Source organism: Henckelia pumila, chromosome 4 (assembly GCF_033568475.1).
Source record: "Henckelia pumila isolate YLH828 chromosome 4, ASM3356847v2, whole genome shotgun sequence".
Lineage (NCBI taxonomy): Eukaryota > Viridiplantae > Streptophyta > Magnoliopsida > Lamiales > Gesneriaceae > Henckelia > Henckelia pumila.
This window is the reverse complement of record NC_133123.1, coordinates 8,350,793-8,376,894: the sequence shown is the minus strand read 5'-3', so window position 1 is coordinate 8,376,894 and position 26,102 is coordinate 8,350,793. Positions and strand designations below refer to the sequence as shown.

At 34.7% G+C, this 26,102-nt stretch overlaps 3 protein-coding genes and 1 non-coding gene across 5 annotated transcripts in view; all 4 read right to left on the bottom strand.

The window, feature by feature from the left end:
* Positions 1-26,102, bottom strand: part of LOC140863122 (putative ion channel POLLUX-like 2) — a 59,451-nt gene that overhangs the window by 9,234 nt on the left and 24,115 nt on the right. The gene's annotated exons all lie outside the window — the stretch shown is intronic.
* LOC140860051 (transcription factor UNE12-like) lies at positions 1,555-5,752 on the bottom strand. 2 transcript variants are annotated; one of them, XM_073262809.1, is made up of 7 exons: positions 5,374-5,752; positions 4,977-5,075; positions 3,758-3,877; positions 3,584-3,649; positions 3,420-3,485; positions 2,348-2,425; positions 1,555-2,263 (listed from the first exon to the last, which is right to left on the bottom strand). In XM_073262809.1, the coding sequence occupies exons 1-7, from the start codon at positions 5,632-5,634 to the stop codon at positions 2,033-2,035; spliced, it is 921 nt and encodes a 306-aa protein (XP_073118910.1). In that variant the 5' UTR covers positions 5,635-5,752; the 3' UTR covers positions 1,555-2,032. The 2 variants fall into 2 exon arrangements, with proteins under 2 accessions (XP_073118910.1, XP_073118911.1); XM_073262810.1 differs by having other exon boundaries at positions 5,407-5,752.
* TRNAN-GUU (transfer RNA asparagine (anticodon GUU)) lies at positions 2,814-2,885 on the bottom strand. The gene has a single exon. It is a non-coding gene; the product is annotated as a tRNA-Asn (tRNA).
* LOC140860050 (serine/threonine receptor-like kinase NFP) lies at positions 6,352-10,220 on the bottom strand. The gene is made up of 2 exons (XM_073262808.1): positions 9,029-10,220; positions 6,352-7,206 (listed from the first exon to the last, which is right to left on the bottom strand). Exons 1-2 carry the CDS (start codon positions 10,136-10,138, stop codon positions 6,472-6,474), a joined length of 1,845 nt encoding a protein of 614 aa, XP_073118909.1. The 5' UTR covers positions 10,139-10,220; the 3' UTR covers positions 6,352-6,471.

Below are 26,102 nucleotides of genomic sequence, written 5' to 3'. Positions count from 1 at the left end.
ATTTTCACGTTAAAAAAAAAAAAAAAAAAAAAAGTTTGATAGCTCAGGAGAGGGCCTTTGAAATAATATAGTGGTGGCGTCCACTATTAGTCTTTGATGCTCCATTTGAATTTCAGGGTAAGAAATACTTTCTTTGTAGGAATCGATGGTACTCAAGAAAATGAAAGAGATGCATTTTGATAAGATTTTGGTATGAAAGTCTCTCAAGATATCGATTTCGTTTCCATTTATTGTTGTTAAGATGCATTAGGATTTACAACTTGGTCGTTGTTTGTATTCCACATTTGTTTGAGCTTTAAATCGATTAAAAGAAGAGTATAGAATTGTAGTTTGTTGTTGCATATCATATATAGCATGTGCTTCATATGTGTTGATGGATTGATTATACACAAGTGTTCACTCCAAGATAAAAAAAAAAAATCATTATAGCCATGATTGAGACTATTCTGTTTCGGAGCTAGAGCTTCACCTTTTTGGTTTTGGATTTTCGAAAAATAAAAAAAATAATGATACCCGTTTGGAGGCAGGTTCAATGGCCAACAATTTTCAATCCCTAAAATGATTAAAAATATACATCTGTTTCAAATAGAATTAAGATAGAGCAGCATTCGTCTTCAATGGGTATTCGAATTGATAAAGTAAGTAAATTTTTGATAAATGGTCAAGAGTTCGATTCTCCCTATCAACATCTCCTCGGGCGAGACTACTTGGTTATCGTAGTTTGCATGTTATTGTGTTAGTTCGTGGGTTTAGCCAATACACACTCGAAAAATAACGACTACGGATTCAGATCCATATCATGAAGAGAGAGAGAGAGTAAAATTCATTTTTTTTACCCCTATCTTTTGATTTCTTAATTCTGAATTCTCAATTCATCCTTTTGTACTAACATTTTCGTTATTGCTTGTTTATTTTGTGCAATGATATTCATTATGAACTTTTGGGGGGTTAAAAAAAAAAAAGACACTATATGACAGTCCAAAAGAGACCAAAGTATTGTTATTATGTTATATATGTAACTTTTATTGTCTAATTCAAATTTGTCGTCAACATTTGAAAACAATTTACAACTCTATAATTTAGTCTCAGTTACAAATATTTATGCCTACACTCATACGAATCAAATAATTCACAAAATCCTACGAGTCTGATATTTTTTTTTCCAATAACTTGATTTTTTTTTAATTGACATGAAAATTCATCACTACTATTTTTCGATATACACCTGATAAAACTCGGGTACTTTTGAAGGAGTAGGTACACCTTAAGTTTGAATGTATTGAAGAAAGCATCGGGATTCTTTTGTTCTTGTCCCATCCAAATTCCCAGAATTTAACTTACATGTTTGATTGCATTTCTTGAAAATTTTATCCTAAATTAAAAACACGCATATCAAATTAGTTGATCTAATGTCCTGAAATGACCTCTCATTTATTAATAGCATTCAGATCATTTCAGGGTTTTTTTGAACAAATAATTGATTTTTTTTAATCAAACATCAAATTTATTCTTAAATTGATTCGAATTTTAGTTCGCATAAAATCACACCATATATAATGTATAACGAATAAAAGTGCATCTACCGTTCAATCACCATGTGGGTTCGATAAATTACGCAATTTTGACCTCACACTAAATTATTACATTACATATCAAATAAGGTGCTAGCAATATAGACTTTGTACAAGAGTCGACCACCCACAAGCAGTCCCCACTCCCCACCAAACCCACTAAAGAAAAGCAGGGAGAAGAGTATTATGATACCTTTTGAAATTTTTATCAACTCCATTACAAAGCACATCCGATCATTTTCGGATATTTCAACATTGCCATCATATCGAGCTTGAGAATGCCATAACATACAGAAAGGTTATAGAAGACTTTTAGGAAGAGGTAGTGGGACAAAAGTGCAGCAAAAGCAAAATTGTGGCATCCGACTTTGATAAGCAAAATAGACACTGAAAGACATGTATATATAGTGGGAGTGAGGTCTGATGGGAGTTATTATAGGCACGTGCAATGACTTGTAGGTTTATGAGGGGGCAGGTGGCTCGGGTTTGACAAGGGTGGAGTCATCGGATTGATTAGTGGGATAGATAAGGGCTGCAAGTGATATAGGCATGATACAAAGTGATTTGGATTGAAGGAATTGCATTGCAGCTCCCACATCTTCCTCCATGAGTTTAGCTACCTCGTTTTCTGTTTCCTCATTCGACCACTTCTCCCACACGTGCTGGTTAGATCCTATTTCACTGGTTTCACCCTGAAAGTAACAAAATGAAAACTAAATTTTGTAAAATGACCTTTGCTAGCTGTTCATGTGACCAGTTGAAGTGTTTTTAGTTACCTCCATGGATTGTAGTGGAATGTCAGCAACAAGTTGTGCAACTGCACCAGCCCCACCTAGCCTACTCATGCTTAAAACCTGTTGGAATTTTAAACTCAATAAAACTGTTTTCTCCTATTTGGGCCTCAAGAGGACTTGAGGGGAGTAATGTATGGAAAAACAGGTCATGTCACATAATATTATAAACACAGAATCTTCTTGCACAATACTATCTGAACGAAGAGCTAGTTTAAAGCCTTCGAATATTCTTAGCAAAAGCCAAACATATATAGACCACAGGGTCTCCAAACTTGTATTAAGAAAATATCCTGCTGTTTTGAAAAGCAAATATGTCATTAAGTTGAATAATTCCAGCCTCTGTTTCCCCACAGCAAGTGACTCTACTTAGCGAACTGGCAGGACTAATTTAGAAACTAAGGAGAAGGGCATGGGTCGCTAGGTCAGAGTCAGAAAAGCGATCAAAATTCTCCCCAAGTAGGATTTGAACCTACGACCAGTCAGTTAACAGCCGACCGCTCTACCACTGAGCTACTGAGGAACAACGGACTTAAGAAGGAAGTCGAACATAAAAAGGAGTTCATCACTCTTTTTCACATACACTAAGAGAAAGAGTTATTTTATACAAATGCTAAATCCCCAATTATAATCAATTCCATCATTAAAAACCAAATGAAGTGCCATGATGCGCACATAAGACAAGACCCGGTAAAAGGAAAATTCAAAGAATTAACTGGCTGCTTTTTTTTAGCAAACAAGAAGTTTAGAAAAAAAATAAATTAACAATTAACAGAATACCAATCAACCATTAGATCTGAGTTGGTGGCAACAAAGTCAACCAAATAAAATGTTAAGAAACATATAAAAATTGCAAGCATGATTCAAAGACACCTAGAAAACGGAAAAGCATACAAAAGAAACCTAACCCAAGAAGAATAAAGGTATTATAGTCTAAAAATTCCTGTGCAACAGCACAAGCATACAATAGAAAGCAATACTTGCAAACTAAAGAAATTGTTAAGTTAACCACTGAAGAAATGGAAATCTGGTTCTGAAAAACATGATTTTTTCTTACCTTGACTTGAAGCCTCAAAAACTTCACATAGTCAAGTATCTCATCAAGCATGGCAGCCCTATCTGTCTGAAAAACAAGAGTACAGAAAAGAGATAACAAACTTCATATGGTAGGCGTATATTTTAATTTGAGTAAATAAAAGACTTGTGGCAAATGTTACACACCTTGTTGCAGCTGGGAACAAGTTCTTGCAATGCCTTGATTCGTTCTGATATCCTTTCTCTACGCAGCTGTATCAAGAAATATTTACTTTACTGTAACATATTAGCATCAATGTTAAGAATCACACATTTCTTCATCAGAATAGCATACTTTATAACTCTTTTATATAAATATACCCGCTCAGCGATACTGTGAGGATCAGTTGCTTGCCCTCGTCGTGCACGAACTCTTGGCCTAATTCCAGGTGCATGTGGAACAGTGATTGCAGTGCTCGGCGTAAGTTGACCTTGAAAAGCCTGAGAAGTATAGCAGACTTATTTTGTCATCTAGTGTGATATCATCAATTTAACAAATAATGTCTCTGTTTTGGAAAAGAGAATACAGAGAGTGAACCAGAGGAACAGTTACCCACACTGATCACATATATCACTTCTGTTAAAAAATTGCAAATAGGCTTAATTTACATTCACTCAAAAATTGCAAATTCCTATGAACATACAGGAATTCATTGAGATTTCTGTTCATCTAGATTCCTTCTTTCCATCCCTAGACAAAACTGGAGAATTCTCAAAAAGCAATTCACAATCCGCTACTTTGGTTCTTACACTAAAGAAGCAGATCTCCTTTCGTTCAACGAAAATAATAAGCATCCGGCAAAACTTATTTCATTCTCTTTAGCGCCAATATGACAGTAGAACTTTCCTTCTACCGACTATTAACTTCTCGTTTATCGATAACATGATAAGATTGCTAGCATAGACTCAATAACAAATGACAATCTCCAAAAAAGACTAATTAAGTATCCGATGCCTACATCATAGATGAAATAACATTTAATGGCGAGTTAACTGCTTCGTCAAATGAAATTTCTCAAAGTGTGACAGCCTTAAAGACATGTTCCTCTATTCAAAATGCATCATATCTTACTCCTGACCAAAAATTTCAGTAAACCAACTACACAAGTCATCACGAAACTAATCAAACACTTAGAACTAGCCTCAAATCATATCCTGTCATAGTGTATACCCGTGTTAGAAACTACTCGCTCAGTAGAACAAAAAAACTTTGGGAATGCGCAGAAATAGCCTAATTTTAATTCTGTTAGGTACAAAAGAAATGAAGAATTTTCACCTTCATCAGATTATCAAATCACTAAACTGGCTAATGGACAGTCCTGCCACTGAAATAGCCAGATTTTAGTTCCACCTGGTAAAAGATAAAGAATTTGCACCTCCACCATATGCATGATGCATCAACCTACCAAACTAACTTGTGCCTATTCCTACAATCTCCAGACAATAACTACCACGCCTACATCAGTTAGCTGCAAAAAAGGGTACATGCATAGGTACAAAATTAACCTTATACAAGATGTCTATATATTTACTGGACGACCTGCTGAACTTGAGGCATAGGGTGGCGGATTGCATGGCCCTGTAAATGGTCAAAAGCTGGATATAGGCTTCCAATGTTATTATTAACTGCTTCCCTTTCCTGCAAGAACAGAATTAAAAGCACCCCGTTACTGTTTTACGAAAATCAAACACCACGAGAGGACCAGGGGCGACGAGACCAATTTTAAATAACATGTTTTTTTGTAAATGCGAATTCCCCGCAAACTTCTCCCTCGCAAGCCCCGTAGAATAAGTTCACTCCGACCCACCCAAGCACACCACACAGAGCTCACACATACGCAGAGTCTTGGGTAGGTACACGATCTCTCATAATTTGACACTCATATCAACCCAAATTGAACCGGAAAATGGGTCTAATGCTAAACGCTAAAGCTTACAGGCTTCACCGTAAAGCCACCACAGTCACTAACCGCTTCATGACCGTTATCTAGGCTGAGCCCCAACGGAAACAACGTGTGATGGTGCAGACCAGAGCCTACAGCGGCAGCTGAGCCAAGCTGAGATACACTGTGATTCAAAGAAGGCGTTTCGGACGAGTTACCAGAGTCAGCTCCGGCCAGTCCTGTATATGAAGGGATCGAGAGTATTTGCTCGAGAAAGTCATCTGCGGCGTACCCATCCGGTGGATTCGTCGTCATGACGAAGAATTCAGGAAGCTTACCGGGATTTAGGGGCTAGGGTTTGAGTGGCGAAAGGTCGGAACTTTTCGTGAAAGTGGCAATGACTTGTGTTTTCATATGCTTTATGTGGGACGCATGCTTTTTCGAAAAGTGGGATATTATTTTCGCAGAGAAAGAGTGGTGGGGTAAATGTGTGATAAAGCAACTCGTCAGGGGGCTAAAAAATAATACGTAAAGTTGGTACATGACTGATGATGACCCCCTAATAAGCTCGTATTGGCCTTTTCTATCCTACGTCACAACAAATTAGCAGCTCCGTGTGGAGCAGTTGAACTCTTGGCAGGGTGTTATACGTTGGGTTACACATTACATTTGATATTACATGATTATCTTTCATGCATTTTTGAAATATTATTTCCAAATAAAGTGCAAAGATAATCATGTAATTTCAAGTGCAATGTGTAACCCAATTTTAACACTCTGTGTACATGTAACATTACCCGAAATATAAAAGGTTTTCGAAACAATCATAATGAACTCAACCAAAAATAACTTGCAGTGTTTAACATGTCAATAAAAGGCATACATGATGTAAAATTGTGAATTTGTTATGATAAATCGAAGGTACATTATTGCATTTACACAAGATCGGCATATTCTTTATTTAATTTTCATTTATTATATCAATTGTATATTTAGTTTTTATATATATCAATCACGTAGATGAATGACACATTTAGTAATTTATTTATTTATTTATTTTTAACAAAATGTGTTCTCTCAAGTCTCATCTACTATAATAAACAGAGCAGATGTATATAATATATGTGATACAAAAGTGTTGGACATTTCAATCTATCTCGCCATCACTTGCCTAGGTGAAAGCCCATCCTCTGATACATCAAACACCAAATCATCACTCTTCGATAAAGCATACACAATTTCCACCATACTAGGCCTTCTCGCCGGATCCCTATTCAAGCAAGCAACCGCAACGACCATGGCACCCATCACACTCTCCATCGAGCACGACTCGTCCACGAGACGATCCTCCATCCACGCCCTCAACCTCATCAACTTCCTCTCCTCTTTCCCATCCAAAATCCCATCAACGCTAGCCCACAAAACCTTCCCTTCTTCGTCAACAGCCTCCCTACCCGAGATAAGCTCAAGAAGCACGACCCCGTATGAAAAAACATCCATTTTGGTCGACACAACGCCATCGGCTAGATACTCGGGGGCTATATAGCCTTGTGTACCGACGATGTGCATCGTGATGGCGTTGCAACCTGATTTTGCTAGCCCAAAGTTGGCGATTTTGGCCCGCATGTTCGAGTCCAAGAGAATGTTGCTACTCTTGATGTCCTTGTGCACAACTTTTGGCCTAGTGTGCTCGTGGATGTACTGGAGGCCATTAGCTACATCAATGGCGATTCTTAGCCTTGTTTTCCAACTTATCTTTTCGTTCTTTCTTTGATGGAGCCATGAGTTAAGGGACCCATTCTCCACATATTCATAAAGAAGGTAGCAATTAGCTTCTTCTGGCTCTATGCAAAACCCCTCAAGCTTGACCAAGTTCCCATGGTTCACCTACAAATTAAAACCAAAGGCATTGCAATGTACTAATTTAGAAATTTAAAAAAATTAAAAATTAAAATGAGCCCATCAAATTAACTATATATCATGCTTCTATGACTATGACAATGAAAATGTAGGAGAAATTTTTAATTACTTTTAAAAAATATAAATAAATCAACAATTTGTATTCAGCGGGTGGAGCAATATAACAAATATGGCGGTCGTGCATTGTCAAATGAAAATTTTGTTTTCAAATTTGACTATTTTTTGTAAATACAAAATAAAACAAAACAAACCTTATAAACTTATAATAATTACCAAAATGGAATATTATATAATTTATATAACAGTTGCATCATGGATGATGACAAAGGAAACTGCCAATAATCTGCGGTCTACAAAGTTGGAGGTAAAAATAGAATTATTTAAATCCCCAACCCCACCAAAAATATATAATATATAATTTTAATGAAGATATATTAACTTAATTAAGAGAAGGTGGCACTACCACTTTTACGTCCTTTTCGCGCATCACATTAATCCAAATCAAATAACATTTTTAAATAGGAGGAGGTATCTTCGATACAATATCGCCTAATATTATCTGTGAAATGAGTCAATCTTCTTTATTTTACAATAAAAAAATAATATTTATTACGAAAAAACAAAAATATTTTTTAAAAATGATCCAAATATAAAATCAATCTCATAAAATTGATCCATAAAATCATATCACACAAATATTTGTTTAATTATGATTTTAATTTGGCGGACAGGTTAAGACACGCCGCTCTACCAAACCAATACTTTCTTAATTGAATCCATTCAGATATAGGTAGTATTCAATTTTGTAAAAATGATAATAATCATCATCATTTTTTAAGTATTTTCAAATAGTATCATCATAATATGCGATACACTAAAATCTAAAAAAAAAAAAAAAAATCAATGACTTGGGACGATACTTATAATTATTGATGTTTTTTTTTGTGTGTGAACAAAAGTTTTTGGAAATTGTCTCCATAGAAGAAATTATTGATTTTGAATCATTATTGATGCTTCAAGTTCGTTCAGCAGTTATTCAAAGGGAAATTATTTTAAATTTTAAATTGTCATTAATTAGTTATACTAATGAACATTCTTTGTCTATAAGCATTTGATGATTGTCAGTCAAGAGTGCAATGAACTGAATTAAGCATGTTTAGTTGGACCAACTTTATATAATATGATTCGTTGAATATATATAATTAAGCTAATGAATTCGTATGATTAAATTATACACATAATAAGTAGATCTTAATGTATATTATGGAATAGAATCTTTTTATGAACAGAATAGAATCTAGCAATATTAAAGTTTCAATGTTAGCCAGAGTCCAAATCGAAATCCAAATAAAAAAACTTGTACTCATGTCATTTGGACCCACTTGTTAGTTTAGGAAACATTGACCGATTCAATGCAAATGCTTACGCGTATACGTACAACACTTTTATTTTCCTAAATCAATTTTTATTAATTAAAACAGAAAATCCAAAAAAATCATGAAACTTTATCTTGTTAACGTTAATTAAGATATTTTTTTTTCAAAATAAGATAAATATTTTTATTGGAAGGAACCTTCTATTTCCAAACAATATAACAGAGAAAAAAAAAACTCATGGAATGGAAGTTGAATAAAAAATGTCAGACTTCTTGGTCTAATGATGTTAAAATATTATTTCTAATAGATATTATTTATATAATTATATATTATTTGTTGAGATTACTTTGTAATTTGAAATTAATATCACATATATATAACATTTTTTGGCAGTAAAAAAAAAAAACAAGTACCTTCTGTAAAATCTTGAGTTCCTGGTAGGCATTCCACTTCATCCTCTTGATAGCATACACTTCTCCATCAATGGCGCATTTGTAAACAGAGCCTTGAATCACCCATTTCTCATCAAACCCATTTGTTGCCTCCTTCAATTCATCGATCCCAAACACTCTGTATTTATCCAAACAACCTGATACATCGGCCATCAGATTCACCTCTTCCATCTTCTTCCCCGATCTCCCACCCACCCCAAACTTCTCTTCATCTCCATGGTACTTTCCTCCCTTCTTCTTCTTCTTCATCTTCCTTTCTCTAAGATACCATCCCCCAAGAACCAACACCAAGTTGACCGCGCACACACCTAATCCCACACCCAATCCTATGATAGCACCTCTGTTCTCGGACTTACTCGCGGTAAGAGGCCGGGGCACGGGTTGGGTCAGATTCGGAAGCCGTGAAACGGGCACGAAAACGGTGTCAAAAGGTTGGATATCGTCGCCGTTGACATCGGTGACAGACTGTGGCGTCGTCCCGAATGTCGAAGCGACGGAGCCCACGGTGTCGGAGGGTTGGAAAACGTAGCTGATGAGATATCTGACTCCGTTTCGGACCTGGGTGGCGTTGGGGCACTTACAGAAGACTGGGAAAGTTATGACATCGCCGATGTTGAGACGGGTGGGCTCGAAGGTGGGATTGACGACTTCGACGGATTGGTAAGTGGTGAGGTTCTGGAAGGATTGAGTGGAAACGAGGTAGAAAGTGTTGCCGGAGTTGATGGTGTAGGGGAAGGGGGCGTAAGAGATGGTGATGGAGGTGTTGAGTGTGTTGCAGGAGCATGAAATGGGGATGAAGAGGGATTGATCTGGGATGAGAGGGGAGGCAGGGGAAGAAGAAATGTTGCTGGGATTAGAGATCATGAGGCGGCTGACTGAGAAGAGATCGCCTATGGAGGCTAAGTCGAGGAAATCTGGAGCGGCGGCTCTGTAGAAGGCGTAGGTTTGGCAGGGGTATGCGGATAGGTTCGTTGCGCAGGTGTAGCCTATGGTGCTGGGTTGAGCTTCGACATGGATATTGTTCAAGAAGAAGAAGAAGAAGAAGAAGAAGAAGATTGATTTGTGTCTCATTGTAATGTTCACTGATTTTAGGGATGGTTTTCTGAAGGTATGAAGTCACATTTGATGGCGGCTCTGTTATGCCATTTATATATTTTCTGGCAAAATAATAATCAATTCGATTTCAGAAATAAATAAAATACTTCGTTATTCAAAAACAATTAAATTTTATTAGTTATTAAACATGGTATAAAAACCAGAAAACAACGTCTAGCCTAAAATAAGGGGACAAGTAGCTAACAGAAACATTAAAAAAATGGAAAATGAAATTGTATACATAATGTATAAGGAAAATGACATATTGCCTTGTGAAATCTCATGTTTAGTGATAATCTTTATGAGACTTTTTTGAATTAATAGTTTCTGATGTATAACATACACACCTTTTTGACTAAAAAATAATTAAATTGTATTTTTATGAACTATTTTATCATTTTTTATTAAAAATTTAAATTAATATATCAATGCATTAATTCATATTTTCAATTAAGTTTATTAATACAATCACTTTAATTAATTTAAATATTAATTTTTTAAAAAAAATAATTAAACTTATTACTTAATTTAATGTAATAATACAATTTAATATTAAAATGTATTTAGCGTGTAACAAATATTAAGATAAAATAATTATATATAATTTTTATCATTATTTAACTAAAATTTTATTATTTTATTCAATTAAATATAAAATAATGAAACAAAATTAATTAAATTATTTATTTAAATAGGAGTATTTTGTCATTTTTCTCATATATATATATATATATATATATATATATATTGTTTGAAAGGCAAATAAACATAACAAGTAACCGAATAAAATAACAGGTGGAAATATGCTTGTATGTACGGGTTCGAGCTAATATTTTTATTATACATATAAAATATAATACGTAAACGAGTTTAAAAATTTTGGTACTGAAAATATTCTGCAAGAACCGATTAACAACGATTAACATATTTTTGAAATAAAAATCATATTTACGTTTTATATTTGTAAAAAAAAATGGCATGTTAATTAATTGTTGAAATCCTACTAATAAAAGTCTAGGGATACGTATTGGCGACGGCCCCACGTCGCAAAATTTCCAGTATGTTAGTCAACGGTCAACTGCTGTGGCCTGTGATCAACTTTGTTTTTTGGGTTATTGATTGTCGTGTTTTATTTGTATATTTTATTGTTATTTTGTTGGTAGTTTGCATGTATTTAATTATGTTTGTTCATATTTTATCTTAGTTTTGTCTTTTGCATTCATTTATATTCATAACATACTCCCGAGTTTAATGTGTAGGAGATTTCAAGATGAAGAAAACGAAAGCAGAATATTGGTTTTTTCCATGCGATCGATCCCCCGAACTCAATAAGATCGAGCGAGGTATCCGGATTATGAAGGCAGAATTTTGCATATTTCCATGCGCTCGATCGCACGTACTCAGCAGGATCGAGCGCGGGCCGAGAAGTTGAAAACAGAGAAACGCATATTTTCACGCGATCGATCGGACGTACTCCATGCGATCGAGCGCGCGGGCCTGTTCGGGAATGATTTCTTAATTTTGGAAATTTTGTTATTTTGGACTCTAGGTTTTATTAGACTCTTAATTCCATTTTTAAGGATTATTTATGAGATTTCGAGACTCTCTCTTGGAGGCTAGGTTTTGTTCCTCAATTTCTTCTCTAGTTTTCTTCTTTTCTTTGAATTTTTATTGATTTGGTGATGAATCGTTGTAGCTAAACCTTTTAATACTTGGTTGAGGGAGACGAAACCTTGATATATTTTATTCATGAGATTCGATTCGTAGTGTTTAATCTTTATTAAGTATCAATCTTTGATCTGTTTGATTTCATGTTTGTATGCGAGATTTTAGGATTGGTCATCTTAGAGTTTTGTATTGAGAACGATAGCTAAATTAGAATTCAAATCCGTAATTGTTTGAACAATCTAATTTGCGAAACAACTACGTTTGATATTTTCTGTTGTTGAGTTTATTAAATCGTAGGATCAATTATTGACTAGGCTAAATATAACCGTTGGTGTTTGTGTTGTCTAGGTTCGTCAGTTTTACTAGTTTGAATGCTACCGTGGATTTAAATCTAGATTGCTGTTATCGGGTTAATTCATTAGTAAGGGTTAATTTAGAATGCTGTTTTCTAATTAACTAAAATTACGGTGAAACAGAAATTTAGTTTTCAGTGACGAATATTTAATAGAACTAATTATTTTTAGGAAATCGATGATTGAATGAATGAATATCAAGGGTGTAGTCGACCGATACCAAGTCTCGTCTCTTATTGATTTCTCCAAGTTTATTATTCAATCTTGCATGTTAGTGAATTTTAATTGTTTAAAATTTTCAGTAGTTAATCTCAAAATTCAAAACTTCCTTTTATTTATTTAGAACACATTAAATTTACATTTTCTCGTGGGAACGATCTCTACTCACACTACTGCATTATTTGTTTATCTGATTGAGTCGGGTAATTTGGGCGTGACACGATTAAGCGCTACCAAATTTTGGCGCCGTTGCCGGGGAGCGGTGTTAATTTATTGTGTTCCTTTTCTTTTTGTTTTGTTTTGATTAATCTCACTCTCTTCTCTTTTCTTTGTTCCTAGTTCTCTCTAGTTCATGCTTTCAGGTAATCTTGCTGACGAAGACTTTCTTTACGATCCGGAAATTGAAAGGACTTTGCATAGGCGAAGGAGAGAACTTCGTAGGCAACAACAAGAAGCCGCTGCTCGAGCTGCTTTTTCGGAAGAAAAAGAAATGGCCGCTAATGCTAACCTGAGTCTTAGACAATTGGGCACTCCTGATCCCAATCAACAACCTTTATGCATTACTTTTTCTACATTAGAAAATAATGCTACTTTTGAGTTTAAATCTGGATTAATTCACTTACTACCTTCCTTTCATGGTTTTGCAGGTGAGGATCCAAATAAACACTTGATGGAGTTTCACGTGGTCTGCACGAGTATGAAATCCCATGGGGTGACAGAGGAGCAAATTCAGTTGAGAGCTTTTTCTTTCTCTTTGAAGAGTGCTGCTAAGGATTGACTATACTACTTACCCTCTGGATCCATCACAACTTGGACGGAGATGAAAAGAACCTTCCTGGAGACATATTATCGGTTTTTTTTTCTTTCAAAATAACAAAATTAATTACAAATCATGATTTTGAAAGAAAAAAAAAACCGATAATAAACAAAATTAATTACAAATCATGATATTGAAAGAAAAAAAACCGATAAATTTAACAAAATTAATTACAAATCATGATATTGAAAGAAAAAAACCGATAAATTTTGAAAATTTTCTTAAATACTAAATATTTTATTTTGATAACAAATATTTTATTTGAATATTAAATTAATATTATTTATATTTTATCTCAAATTTTAATATGATATATGAATATTAATAAAAAAAAATTCAAAAAAAATATTGGATGTGAAAATTTTAAATGATATGAATTTCACTTAATTATTTTAATAGAAAAATCTTTAAAATATTTAATTTGTTAATTAAATATTTTTGAAAATATTTTTTCCTTAATATTATTTGTATTAAATATATAAAATATTAAATTTTTTATTACGATACCCTTTAATTAAATGTGTCAGTCAACTTATTTATTTTATTTTACAAAAAATATGATAATAATAATAATAATAATATGGAATAATAATAATAATTATTATTATTATGATAATACGAAAAAAATTAAATTTTTGCTCGCTTTGTGTTTTTTTTATTTATAAATTTCATTTAGAAAAAAATGATTGAAGTATGGGTTAATTTAATTTTCGAAATAATGAAAATGAAATGATAAAAATCATTCTATTTTCAGTATGTTTTGTTTTTGACGAAAAAAATAGAGCAACAATTAATATGAAAACATGAAATAAAAATAAAAATAAAAATAAAACAATAAATTAGTTAATTGACTCAATCAAAACACCAATTCGTTTCCCTTTTTTATGTTGCCGAAAAGTCATTTAACATCTCTTAAAAAAAATTATAAAAAAAGCCATTCTGCCATGGTGGCAGACCACATGCAAAATCCGGGACAGAAAGTCCCGGATTGTTATATTTTGATACACTTTTACAAATTGGTATATTTTTATAATTTGTTTTTATTTTTATATTAATTTAAGAAAAAGCCCTAATATTAAGACAAAAATATTATATTCTTATTAAAATTTGTAATTTTTTTATAACAATAGATTTTTATATATTTGTCTTACGTAAAAGCGAAAATCTATAAATCAAATATCAAAACTATTATTTTTTTTTTTCATTTTAGAATTGATTCACAAACATTTTCACGAGCTAATGAGTCAAATATTGTAAAATTCAAGCTTGATTGGGTTGTCTTAAAAATCTTATTAAAGAAGCTCAAACCGGCATTTATCGAATCGATAATCGAATAGCTTACGAACGGCTTAATTTCTTCACATTTCTATATCACCAAAAAAAAAAAACACACAAAGATAGTAGATTGTTGATAACATCCATTTCGTGTTGGCCGTCAAATTCAACTATCATAATCTGAATATGGAACATTCAAGTCATGCGAGTGCTTCTCGAATTCCCGGGGCTTGTACGTTTGTTGGAAAGTGATGTCCTGGTAGACTGCTACAATGTATATTAGCTATATATAATGTGTTGGAAAATGGAATCTAAATTACAATTTACATGGTAATTAATTGTTGTTTATGTACGTGTCTTTTGGCTTCTCACGCTTTTGATTTAATTGCATAACTAATCTTGATTGATTTTTGGTGAACCTTTTGGAGTCTATAAATAGTGTATTCATTTTCTCAATTCACACACATACTCGAGATCTCACTCGAGCATTCTCTTGCATCTCATATTGTTAATTTTTCATCGACCTCTGTTTAATTTTTGGTGATCATAAAGTGAACATACGACTTGAGTTTGTAAGAATAATGAATTTGTGCTCATCAACTACTGATTTGAATCATTGTATCTTGGAAAAAAAACATATATTCATGTTGATTCACAAACGCCTTGTGCAGAAGATAAATATATTTTAAAAAAATTTGAGTTTGTTATAGGTCTCAATTTGTTTGTTTCATTATTTGTTCAAATAAAATTATTTTGATGGTTTATATTTGTGTTGTTGTTTGGAAGATTGTTCTATTTTATTGCAACATATTTGTTTGTTTGACAATTTGTTTGCATGTTTTGCTACTGTTGGTTTTAACATACAAGCTCTGTTTAGATTTTGGTGTTTATCAATTTCATGAAAATCTTTTTACTTTACTAGAAAAATGTACGTGCGTTGCACGTAACAACAATTTTATTTGATTGAGATCGAAGTTATCAAATTTCAAATGTTTAGCTTTAATAAAATCAAGTGTTGTACTTTTTATGGACAAGTTCAAACTTCAGTCACCATGATTCAGTATTTAATTAGCTACTGAAGTGATCATATGACATATTTAACTTTAGTTTTTGTTATATTTGTCGGTTTTTAATCGATGGTTTTTTATAGTGATATTATATGTTTATGCATTGAGTTTGATTTATTTTTAACTAACAATATTAAAACAATAACATATGTTATATATTTATTGAAAAACGTAAAATATGTATATTTGTTACAAACTGTATGATCAAGAGATTTATATTTTACTAAAAGCTATAGTTAGTGATAAATATTGTGTAACGTAAATCTTTTAGATCGTATCGCAGTTCAAACAAACACATGTTTCAATTGTTCAACCCAAGAAGACAATTATTGTACCCAAACAATCACCTTATCAAGAATTGTGCTTTCAATCAATATGAATCGAAACTACGAGCTTAATTGACTCTGATATTAATTGTATGGCCGAACACGTCTCGCTTCACCAAAATTTATTGTTGATGGTAACAATAGGACTCAAAATTTTAAACAATACAAAATCTCAAGCGTTTCGATTAATGCTCTCAGAGACTATTATTGCACCCCGGCATAAACAATTTATGTTAAATGATAATTTTACTTTTATTGATTTTTAAGAAAAAATAGTAATTTCTTTTCGATAAATTATTTTTTGATTCATTAACTTGTCCAAATTTGAGTTTTAGTCCAATGAGTTGTCAAATTTGGTTATGGTGCACTAAAATTTAATCTTCAATTATTGTTAGTCCAATTGCTGACGTGATATTTGATAATTCAACAATGTTCGATCCCACTTCAGCATTTTTTTTTACGTCGTGTCAGTATTTTTTTAATTATAAATCAGTATTTTTCAGTGTCACGTCTTCAATTAGACAAGAGTAGCCGAATTAAAATTTAGCATATCACAAATAAAGTTTGTAAACTTAGTGGACCAAATCATAATATTAAATAAGTTAGTGAACAAAAAAACTATTTTTTCTTTATTTAAAAGCTTTATTTAGAGATGAATTTTGATCTTCTATTGATAAAGTAAATATAAATCACGTATTACTTTTTCTCTGATAAATCATGTTAATCATTAGACAATTGTTGTAGCTTGACTTGCTACAGTAATTTTTTTTCAGATAAATGATTTTTAGATTCATTAACTTGTTCAAATTTGAGTTTTAGTCAATTGAGTTGTCAAATTTGGTTTTGGTGCACTAACATTTAATTTTTTACTATTGTTAGTCCAATTGCGGACGTGATTTTTGATAATTCAACAATGTTCGATCTCAATTTTTGACTTGAATATGTTTTTATTCTTAATTTTTTTCAATAATAATCCAATTGAGTTGTTTTAAATTTGATATGCATATAAAGCACATGTTGTTGTACATGCCATAAAAAACATTTATAGGGAGTGTGATAATTAATATATAATTTTTAAGAATAATATGTTAAATATATTATTTGAAATAAAAAATTTGAGTAGACAAAAAAATGTGAAGAAAAAATATTTTTAAAGGATGAACAATCATATTTTAAACAATTTAAAAACTTTTATAATCAATCATTCTAGTATTTAAGTAACTTAGATATAAGAATAACTTGTCTGACTTAAAATCAATTTGAATTTAGTGTGATTTTTTATTTTTTGGCACACAACTTTTTACGATTTCATAAGAATTAGCATTAATTGATTTTATTAGCCAAGTACTATATTGTAATACAAATATCAACATGGAACTTAGTTATAATCACACTCTTTATGTCTCACTTATTTAAACTACATTTATTTTTTATTTGTCTCAATTATATAGTTTAGTTCTCATATTAAATATCATATGTCCTACTATTTTAACAATTTATCCCTATTAAATTCATATTATTATCTACTTGTATAATTATTTTATTTTATTAAAATTTAATTAAATAAGGGCAAAATAAGAAATTCTTTTACGAAATTTACTTTTACAAACACTTTCTTAATATATATATATATATATATATATATATATGAAAATACACACAAGCCTAAATAAATGGGACGAAATTAATATATATTTTTACCTTGGACAAGAAAATATTTATGTTGTTTATTAATTTTTTTAAATTTCATATTCTTTTACCGAATTATTCCTATTAAATTCATATTATTAACTACTTGTATAATTATTTTATTTTATTAGTATTAATTGATTCTAGTAGCCAAATATTATACTATAATACAAATATAAACATAAAATTAAGTTATAATCATACTCTCTATGTCTTACTTATTTAAATTATATTTATTTTTTATTTGTCTCAATTATATAGTCTAGTTTTCATATTAAATATCATATATCCTACTATTTTAACAATTTATCCCTATTAAATTCATATTATTAACTACATGTATAATTATTTTATTTTATTAAAATTTCATTAAATAAGGGTAAAATGAAAATTTTCTTTACAAAATCTACTTTTTCAAACACTTTCTTAATATATATGTGAAAATACACACAATTCTAAACACGTTGGACGAAATAAGTATATTTTTAACTCGGACAAGATTATATTAATGTTGTTTATTACATTAGTAGTCCTTAAAATTTTCAAAAATATTAGACAAAAATATTAATTATTAAGTGACAAATGATAATAACTAAAGTGTCACTTTTATTTCATATTAAATATCATAAGTCATAATCGTTTACCAATTTATCTCTATTAAATTAAATTCATATTATTAACTACTTGTATAATTCTTTTATTTTATTAAAATTTAATTAAATAAGGGTAAAATGAGAAATTTCTTTATAAAATTTATTTTTTCAAACACTTTCTTAATATATATTGTTGGGATCGGTTCAGAGGGTAGAGGGGGTGAATACACTCTGAAACTTATTTTCTTTCTTTTCAAAATGATCAAGTGAAGTTTAGTTCACTTAATCTGTTTTCTCAACTTCTAAAACGGTTTGAACAACTTAAATAGTGCGAAAATAGTTCAGAGGTTTTAGTGATGCAAAAGCAAGTTATAACACGATGTATGAGCAATATATAAGATAAATATGCAGTAAAGACTAAGGCACGATTTATGGAAGTTCGAAGGCTTAATCCTTCTACGTCTCCCCTTCTTCCACTTAGGAAGGAATTCACTAGAAGACTTTGGTTATTACAACGTCTTGCAATACACCCACTTCAGACTTAGGACTTATCCAATGCCTAATCCGAAACTCCTAGATTTACACAGATAAGATTCTCAGTTCTTATCAGACTGGTGGAAGCTTTCAGAGTAGCTTCAAGTCTCTTCAATAATGAATACAGTCCGGTTGAGCTTCTCAAACTGCAGAGCGGTCGAGAGGCTTGGAAACCCTAGGATGATCCTTAAAGATCAGATATGTAAACTGTAGGCGAGGGTTTATTTGAGCAGCAAGTGAATGATCTTGTAAGTGTGCTCAAGTATTGGTTCAGTATATCAGATGAGGACTTCTGATAGTATTCAAGTGATTGAGTTGATTGAGATTTTTCGTGTTGCTTGTCTTCTCTCCTACTTCTTGAGCAATCTTCCCTTTATATAGGTCAATCATCAACGTCTTTATTTTGAACGTTCTGATGCTGCATTGAATGCACATTTAATGCTTCATAAATGCATTGATGATTCTGCATGAAGATCGTACTCTTCTTTAAATGCAGACAACTTCCAGGGTCCAAAACTGGTATAAACGGTCGAATGCTTTATCTGTAGCCATTCTGCGTTTTTGCCATTTTAGTGCAACCTGTTGTCTCGATGCAAGAGTCAACAGATCTTCTGATACGCCGGTTTTGCTTTTGATAAAAGATCTTGCAAAGAACGTCTTGTCTCAAGTATTTGTCTTGAGATATCTTGATAAACAGTTGACTTTCTTCCGGTAGAGAGATTTATCCTCTGCTGGTTTGAATAACCAGTCGATAGGCTTGTGATTGCAACCGGTCGAGAGACAAAGGCGGTTGACAAGCTTCCGGTAGATAACTTGAAGGGTTTAGACGGTTGCGGTAGGAGTTGTAGTAGATTCCTGAAGTACAAAAGATTGGTAGCACATTCCTATACAATGAGTTGTTGTTTGTTATCACCAAAATGTCGGATTCAACAATTTCCCCCTTTTTGGTGATGACAAAACTTATGTGCTCCAAGAACAATATGAAAGCATTAAAATGAACTTCATTGAGAGAATGAATTTCATTAATTACAATAAGCATTCTTATTACACCTACTGAAGAAAAACAAAAAAGAGATGCAGTTGCGATAAGTAAAGAAGAGACAAGTTGTTCATCTTTTGAACCAACTGGCTCCTCCTGACCTATCGCCTTCTCTTCTTCTTCTGTCGGCTTCTTCCTCACGTCTTCTTGCTTCTGCTGCTCTTCGTTGCTCTTCTTCCCCCTTTTTGGCATCACCTTGGTTGAGTCGAAGGATGATCTCAGTGAGTTGAGTGCCAAGGCAGGCTTGCATAGTATCAATTTTTGCATCTAGTTGAGCAAGTAGAGTAGCTTGCATAGTGTCCATCCGATCATTCAACTGCCTATGAAGGCGGTTTTCGGATCTGACAAGTTGTTCGGAGACGGTAGAGAACGTTTTGATTTGAGTGCGATGATGGGCAGTGATCTCTTTGGACAGGTGAGCAAGGTCTCGAGACACGGTCTCAAAATGTCGAATCATCGTCTGGCGTGAATTGTCCACCGATAAGGATGAGTTTGTGATGTCTTGTGAGAAGGATCGAACTGTTTGCATGAGCTCATGAAGCCTATTTATCAAAGTGTGATCCAGAGCTGCGGCCATGGCTTCAATTAATGAGTCATCAGTCGGAAGCATTTGACTCTGTGTGTCATTCCTTGGTGAAACCGGGCCAGACTCAAGATGAAGTGGTGCTGGTGATCTGGCTGGTGAGCTAGCTGATGGACCTTCCAATAGTGGTACAGTTGGAGATGTAGGAGTCTCGACTGCAGCCAAGATGGTTGGTGGAGTAGCAGGATCAGCACTCGGTTCATCCATTAGTAGATCTTCCACAAACTTTTCAGTAGATGGAGACGGTTGAAGTGCTGGGTCAGCATCAGTCACTGGCTGTTCTGGAGGTGCAAGTGATACAATAGTGCTTGGTATCTCTGTTGGGGGCACTACTGCTTCACTGCTGCAAGGAGTTCTGTCACAGAGGTGACAGGATCTCTTTTTCAATCACTTCGAAAGAATCTTGTGGACAACTGGGAGAGGTGTGAGCGGTCGTCGCTGGAGATGAGTGAGTAGTCACAGCTGCTTCCGGTTGAATTACTGCTTGGACTGCGGTTGAGGCGGGGTCGACCGATGAAGATGCTCCCACAATCGATCCTAGAGCGGATGACTGAAACAGGTCAGCAGTGATGAGACCGGTCAGAATCCCATCTGAAAGAGTAAGAGCAGAGACGTCTTCTTCACCCTGATCTTGGGTAAGAAAAGTCTTCATCATCACCTGTGCTTCCAGTCCATAAGCCTGTAAACAAGCTGCTGAAGCTGTCGTTTTTACGTTGTTAAGAGCTTGGAAGTGCTGAAGTAGTTGAGTGATTTGACGTAGACTATTCTGTAGTCCAGTCAAAATCACAAAGTCATCGGCGGCGGTAGGACTCTTGGATTTGAAGTTCTTGACACGCTCATTAATCAACAGAGATAACAGGCTTCCTCGAAGCTTCAAGTCGATGAGCTGTCTTCTTCCCAGAGCCTCCACGATGTCTTCAGTGTCAGCAAAAAGAAGCATCTTTTGCTCAATAACATTCAGAGCTTTCCACTTAGGAAATATTTGAGCAAGCGTCAGGTGAGTACGGGAATGATGCCATCTGTCAAAGCGTTGTAGGTGACGCTTGACAGTGCGAAGAACGTGAGAGATGATCAAGTTGAGCTCTACAGTAGCTGCTGGTTGAGCCTTAGGTGAGTAGATCATCACACCTTTTCCTTTGTCCTTGGGATCAGCGAGAGTGACCTTTGGAGTTGATGAGGCACCTTTCCTGATTATCACACCCTTGGTAGGACGTGAAGCAGTAGTAGCAGCAGTGGTAGTAGTCTCAACCGTTGGCAGAATTGGTGTTGGAACGGTAGGAGCAAGTCCAGAAGGGACTTTAACTTCTTGTGCTGCCTCTTCTTCTCGCCTGCAGGCGTGGATGACACAGCTGCTTTGGAGACAGAAGGAGATGACTTGCTGAAGGCTTGAATCAGTGGAACGTTCTCACGTGATTCGTCTTCAGAGTCAGACTCTATGATAAGTTGACGCTTGGCAGATTTCTTGGTATGGGCTGGTTTGGCCGCGACCGGAACTGTTGAAAGCGGTTGAGTGACAGCAACAACACTTGCGGTTGAAAGCAGAGTGTCGACCGCAACCTCTTTCTTGTTCATAAATTTGAAGATTGTAGACTTGTTGAGCCATTTGGTGGGATGCAGAGGCTCAGTCTTGGAGAAGTCTACTCCAAGGACGCTCAAGATGTGGCAAATTTGCAGAGCAAATCCCTCGGATTGCCCTTTTCTCCTGATCATTTCACATAAGGTAGTGAACAATATGTCTGACCAGTTGATGTTGATTTTGGAGGCGATACAAGCCATGTATTGGAATTTCTCCATCGTCACCTTGTCGTATGATCCAGCCTTGGCAAGAAGATTCTTGGCCACGATGTTGGTCAATAGCCTGAATGAAGCTTTAAGAGATGTCTTCTGAGCGGCAGTTTGATCGGAGCATCAGTGGTTGAGAACTCCTTCAACCAGTATGAGCAGTTACCATCGGGAAGATCCGCGCATTTTGTCAAACCCCTGGAGGGCAGATCAAATGTGTTGGCGAAGAACTTTTGATTGAAGGAGTAGGACTCTGTTCGGATCAAGCATTTGACAGTCCCATGCTCGATTTGAGCGGTTGCAAAGAACTCCTTCAATACAGGCAGATCGCAGATGGCACTGCTTCCCAGAAACTTCTTTAGTCCAGAGGCTTCAAGCATGGTGAAGACCTCAGTGATTCCTGCATTGTTTGCCTCAATAACGGAATCAAAGTTGATTGCAAGGCAAGTCTTCCGGATCGACATGATAGCTGTAGATAAGAACTCGAGCAGAGAGTAAGCAAAAGCTTGATAGTAATACGATAGAACTTTTAATGCAATATGAAAGCTTTAGCAACGGTGAAAGGTTGATATACGAGTGTAAAGAAGTATATATAGGAACCTATGGGCCATAGGGTGACGTCATGAAAAGTATTTTTGAAATTCAAAAAGTTTTGAAGAGTATAATCACCGCGCCCAATTAATGTCATTTGGTTCAAAGCACAAAGCTGCTAGTACGGAGCCTGTCAGAGACTAGCTAAAGGCGGATGATATGCCAACATTTATGGAAATGTAACAGCTAAGCTATTAACGTCATACTGGCAATCATTCCCCCTAAAAACATGCATACTAACTTAGATCTACTAAACCAAGAATATTTCAAAAATATGAAAACTTAGCGTCCGGTAAAGGCTTGGTGAATATATCTGCTGCTTGCTGATCGGTAGAGATGTATTCCAGCCTGATTTCCTTCTTTAAGACATGATCTCGGATAAAGTGATGTCTGACATCAATGTGCTTTGTCCTAAAGTGCATCACTGGATTGTGAGTGATGGCTATGGCACTTGTATTGTCACAGTAGATTGGAGCTTCACTCGACCGGATTCCATAATCATTAAGCTGCTGTTGAATCCAGAGTATTTGAGCACAACAGCTGCCAGCAGCGAGGTATTCTGCTTCGGCGGTCGAGGTAGCAATTGATGTCTGCTTCTTACTTGACCACGAAATTAGTCTATCTCCAAGGAATTGACATGTGCCACTTGTACTTTTGCGATCAATTCTACAACCTGCATAATCTGCATCTGAATAGCCAATAAGATTAAGATTTGAATCTTTGGAATACCAAAGACCCACATTAGTAGTTCCTTTAATATATTTAATTATTCGTTTGGCGGCAATGAAATGAGATTGCTTAGGTGCTGCTTGAAATCTAGCGCATAAACAAACTGAATACATGATATCCGGTCGACTGGCAGTCAAATAAAGCAATGAGCCAATAAGGCCTCGATACATTGTTACCTCGACCGGGATTCCCCCTTCATCTTTATCAAGCTTAATTGATGTACTCATGGGGGTAGATACAGTTGAGCACTGTTCCATTCCAAACTTCTTTACCAATTCCTTGGCATACTTGGATTGATTGATAAATATTCCAGTTTCAAGTTGCTTTACTTGCAATCCAAGAAAGAAATTTAGCTCGCCCATCATGCTCATTTCAAATTTCTCCTGCATCATCTTAGAGAACTTTGAGCACAACTTGGGGTTAGTTGACCCAAATATAATGTCATCAACATAGATTTGTACTAGTAACACATGATCACCTTTTACAAATTTAAACAAGGTCTTATCGACCGTTCCAATTTGGAAATCATGTTCTAGTAAAAATTTTAGTAATGTATCGTACCATGCACGCGGTGCTTGTTTTAATCCATAGAGGGCTTTGTCAAGTTTATAGATATATTGAGGATGAGTAGGATTGACAAAACCTGGTGGTTGTTCAACGTACACCTCTTCTTGAAGTAGACCATTGAGGAATGCAGACTTGACATCCATTTGATAAACTTTAAAGTCATTGAAAGCTGCATAGGCAAGAAATATGCGGATTGCTTCTAGTCTTGCAACTGGCGCGAAGGATTCCTCAAAGTCTATGCCTTCTTCTTGTCTGAATCCTTGGGCAACAAGTCGAGCTTTGTTACGCACAACAATGCCATGTTCATCGAGCTTGTTACGAAACACCCATCTAGTTCCAATCACATTTTGATTTTCCGGTCGAGGAACTAGATGCCAAACATTGTTGCGGGTGAATTGATTCAACTCTTCTTGCATAGCTTCAATCCAGCTGGCATCTGATAGAGCTTCATCTATCTTTTTGGGCTCTACCTGAGATATGAAAGATGCATGCAAGAATTCATTAATCATTTGACCACGTGTTTTTCGAGGAGCAGAAGGGTCACCTATGACCAACCCAGGTGGATGATCTTTGTTCCACCTAAAATAATTCCCTAAAGGGTTGTCATCAATTGGTTGACGAACGTCCTCGTTTACTGGATCATTATTGGCAGGAGGATCGTTATCAACCGGTGGATCCTCTTCTGGCCTTGTTTGATCACACATGGTAGAGGCAACTGGATCATCCTTCTTTTGAGGATATGGATCACTGTCACTTTCTTCCTGTAGATTTGTGTTTTCCAGTCTATGACTCAGATCATTTATGCTCCCTTGAGTTTGTTCTGTACAAAGAGTAGACTCATCAAAAACAACATGAATGGTTTCCTCTACCGTTAGTGATCTTTGATTGAACACTCGATAAGCTCTGCTAACGGCTGAGTAACCAATAAAAGTTCCTTCGTCTGCTTTGGCATCGAAGGCTGTCAAATTATTTTTGTCATTGTTGTGGATAAAGCATTTGCACCCAAAAATTTTGAAGTATGAAATATCAAGTTTTGTGCCATTTCAGATCTCATATGGAGTTTTGTTAAATCGTTTATTAATCATAGATCTGTTTTGAGTATAGCAAGCTGTGTTAACTGCTTCTGCCCAAAGCCTTTGAGAAACATTTGAATCAGCAATCATAGTTCTGGCTGCTTCTTTTAAAGTACGGTTCCTTCTTTCAGCCACCCCATTTTGCTGTGGGGATCTAGCAGCTGACAACTCATGCTTGATTCCCTGATCATCTAGATAAGTCATGAGAGCAGTGTTTAAAAACTCAGTCCCTCTATCACTCCTGATTCTATCTATCACAGTGGATTGTTCATTTTGCAAACGTTTAAAAAGCTTAATCAGGTGAGGTGCAGTTTGATCTTTTGAAGAGAGAAAGATGACCCAAGTAAATCGAGAAAAGTCATCTATAACAACAAGAGCATATCTCATTCCCCCTATGCTTCTTACTGGTATAGGACCAAATAGGTCCATGTGAAGTAAATCTAAGCATTTGGAGGAAGACATACACCCTTTATTTTTAAAGGTTGCTCTCACCTGCTTTCCTAGTTGACAAGCAGGACAAACTTTGTCTTTTATAAAATCTCCTTCAGGCAGACCAGAAACCAAATCATGCTTCCTCAAGTTAGAGATGGACTTAAAATTTAGATGATTTAACCGCTTATGCCACAACCAATGTTTATCATGATGAGCAGTAAGACAAGTAGGTGAAGAAGTATGTGAGCAAGACCAGTTTACCTTGTAGGTGTTTAGGTCTCTTACACCGGTCATAAGAGTCTCACCTTTGTCATTTTTGATAATGCAAGTGTGTTTGTGAAACTCGACCGAATGATCATTGTCACATAGTTGACTAATACTTATCAAATTATAGCACAGTTTGTCAACAAGCAACACATCTTTAATAATGATGTTACCATGGATAATCTTACCCTTACCCACGGTTTTACCTTTGGAGTTGTCTCCAAAGCTGATCTTTGGTCCTTTGCACAGCACGACTTCTGTCAGAAGTTCTGGATTCCCTGTCATGTGCCGTGAGCAACCACTATCTAAGTACCAGGTAGTGTCCTTGATAGAAGTGGT

What these genes read in the sequence shown, in the direction of transcription:
- LOC140860051 (XM_073262809.1), bottom strand. Translation starts at nt 5,634, where the DNA reads ATGACGACGAATCCACCGGATGGGTACGCCGCAGATGACTTTCTCGAG. An exon ending in CTCACAGTATCGCTGAGCGG is followed by an intron (nt 3,650 to 3,757) that starts GTATATTTATAT and finishes TTCTTGATACAG; the next exon opens with CTGCGTAGAGAAAGGATATC. An exon ending in TTGTTCCCAGCTGCAACAAG is followed by an intron (nt 3,486 to 3,583) that starts GTGTGTAACATT and finishes CTTGTTTTTCAG; the next exon opens with ACAGATAGGGCTGCCATGCT.
- LOC140860050 (XM_073262808.1), bottom strand. Translation starts at nt 10,138, where the DNA reads ATGAGACACAAATCAATCTTCTTCTTCTTCTTCTTCTTCTTCTTCTTG. An exon ending in AACTCAAGATTTTACAGAAG is followed by an intron (nt 7,207 to 9,028) that starts GTACTTGTTTTT and finishes TTTAATTTGTAG; the next exon opens with GTGAACCATGGGAACTTGGT.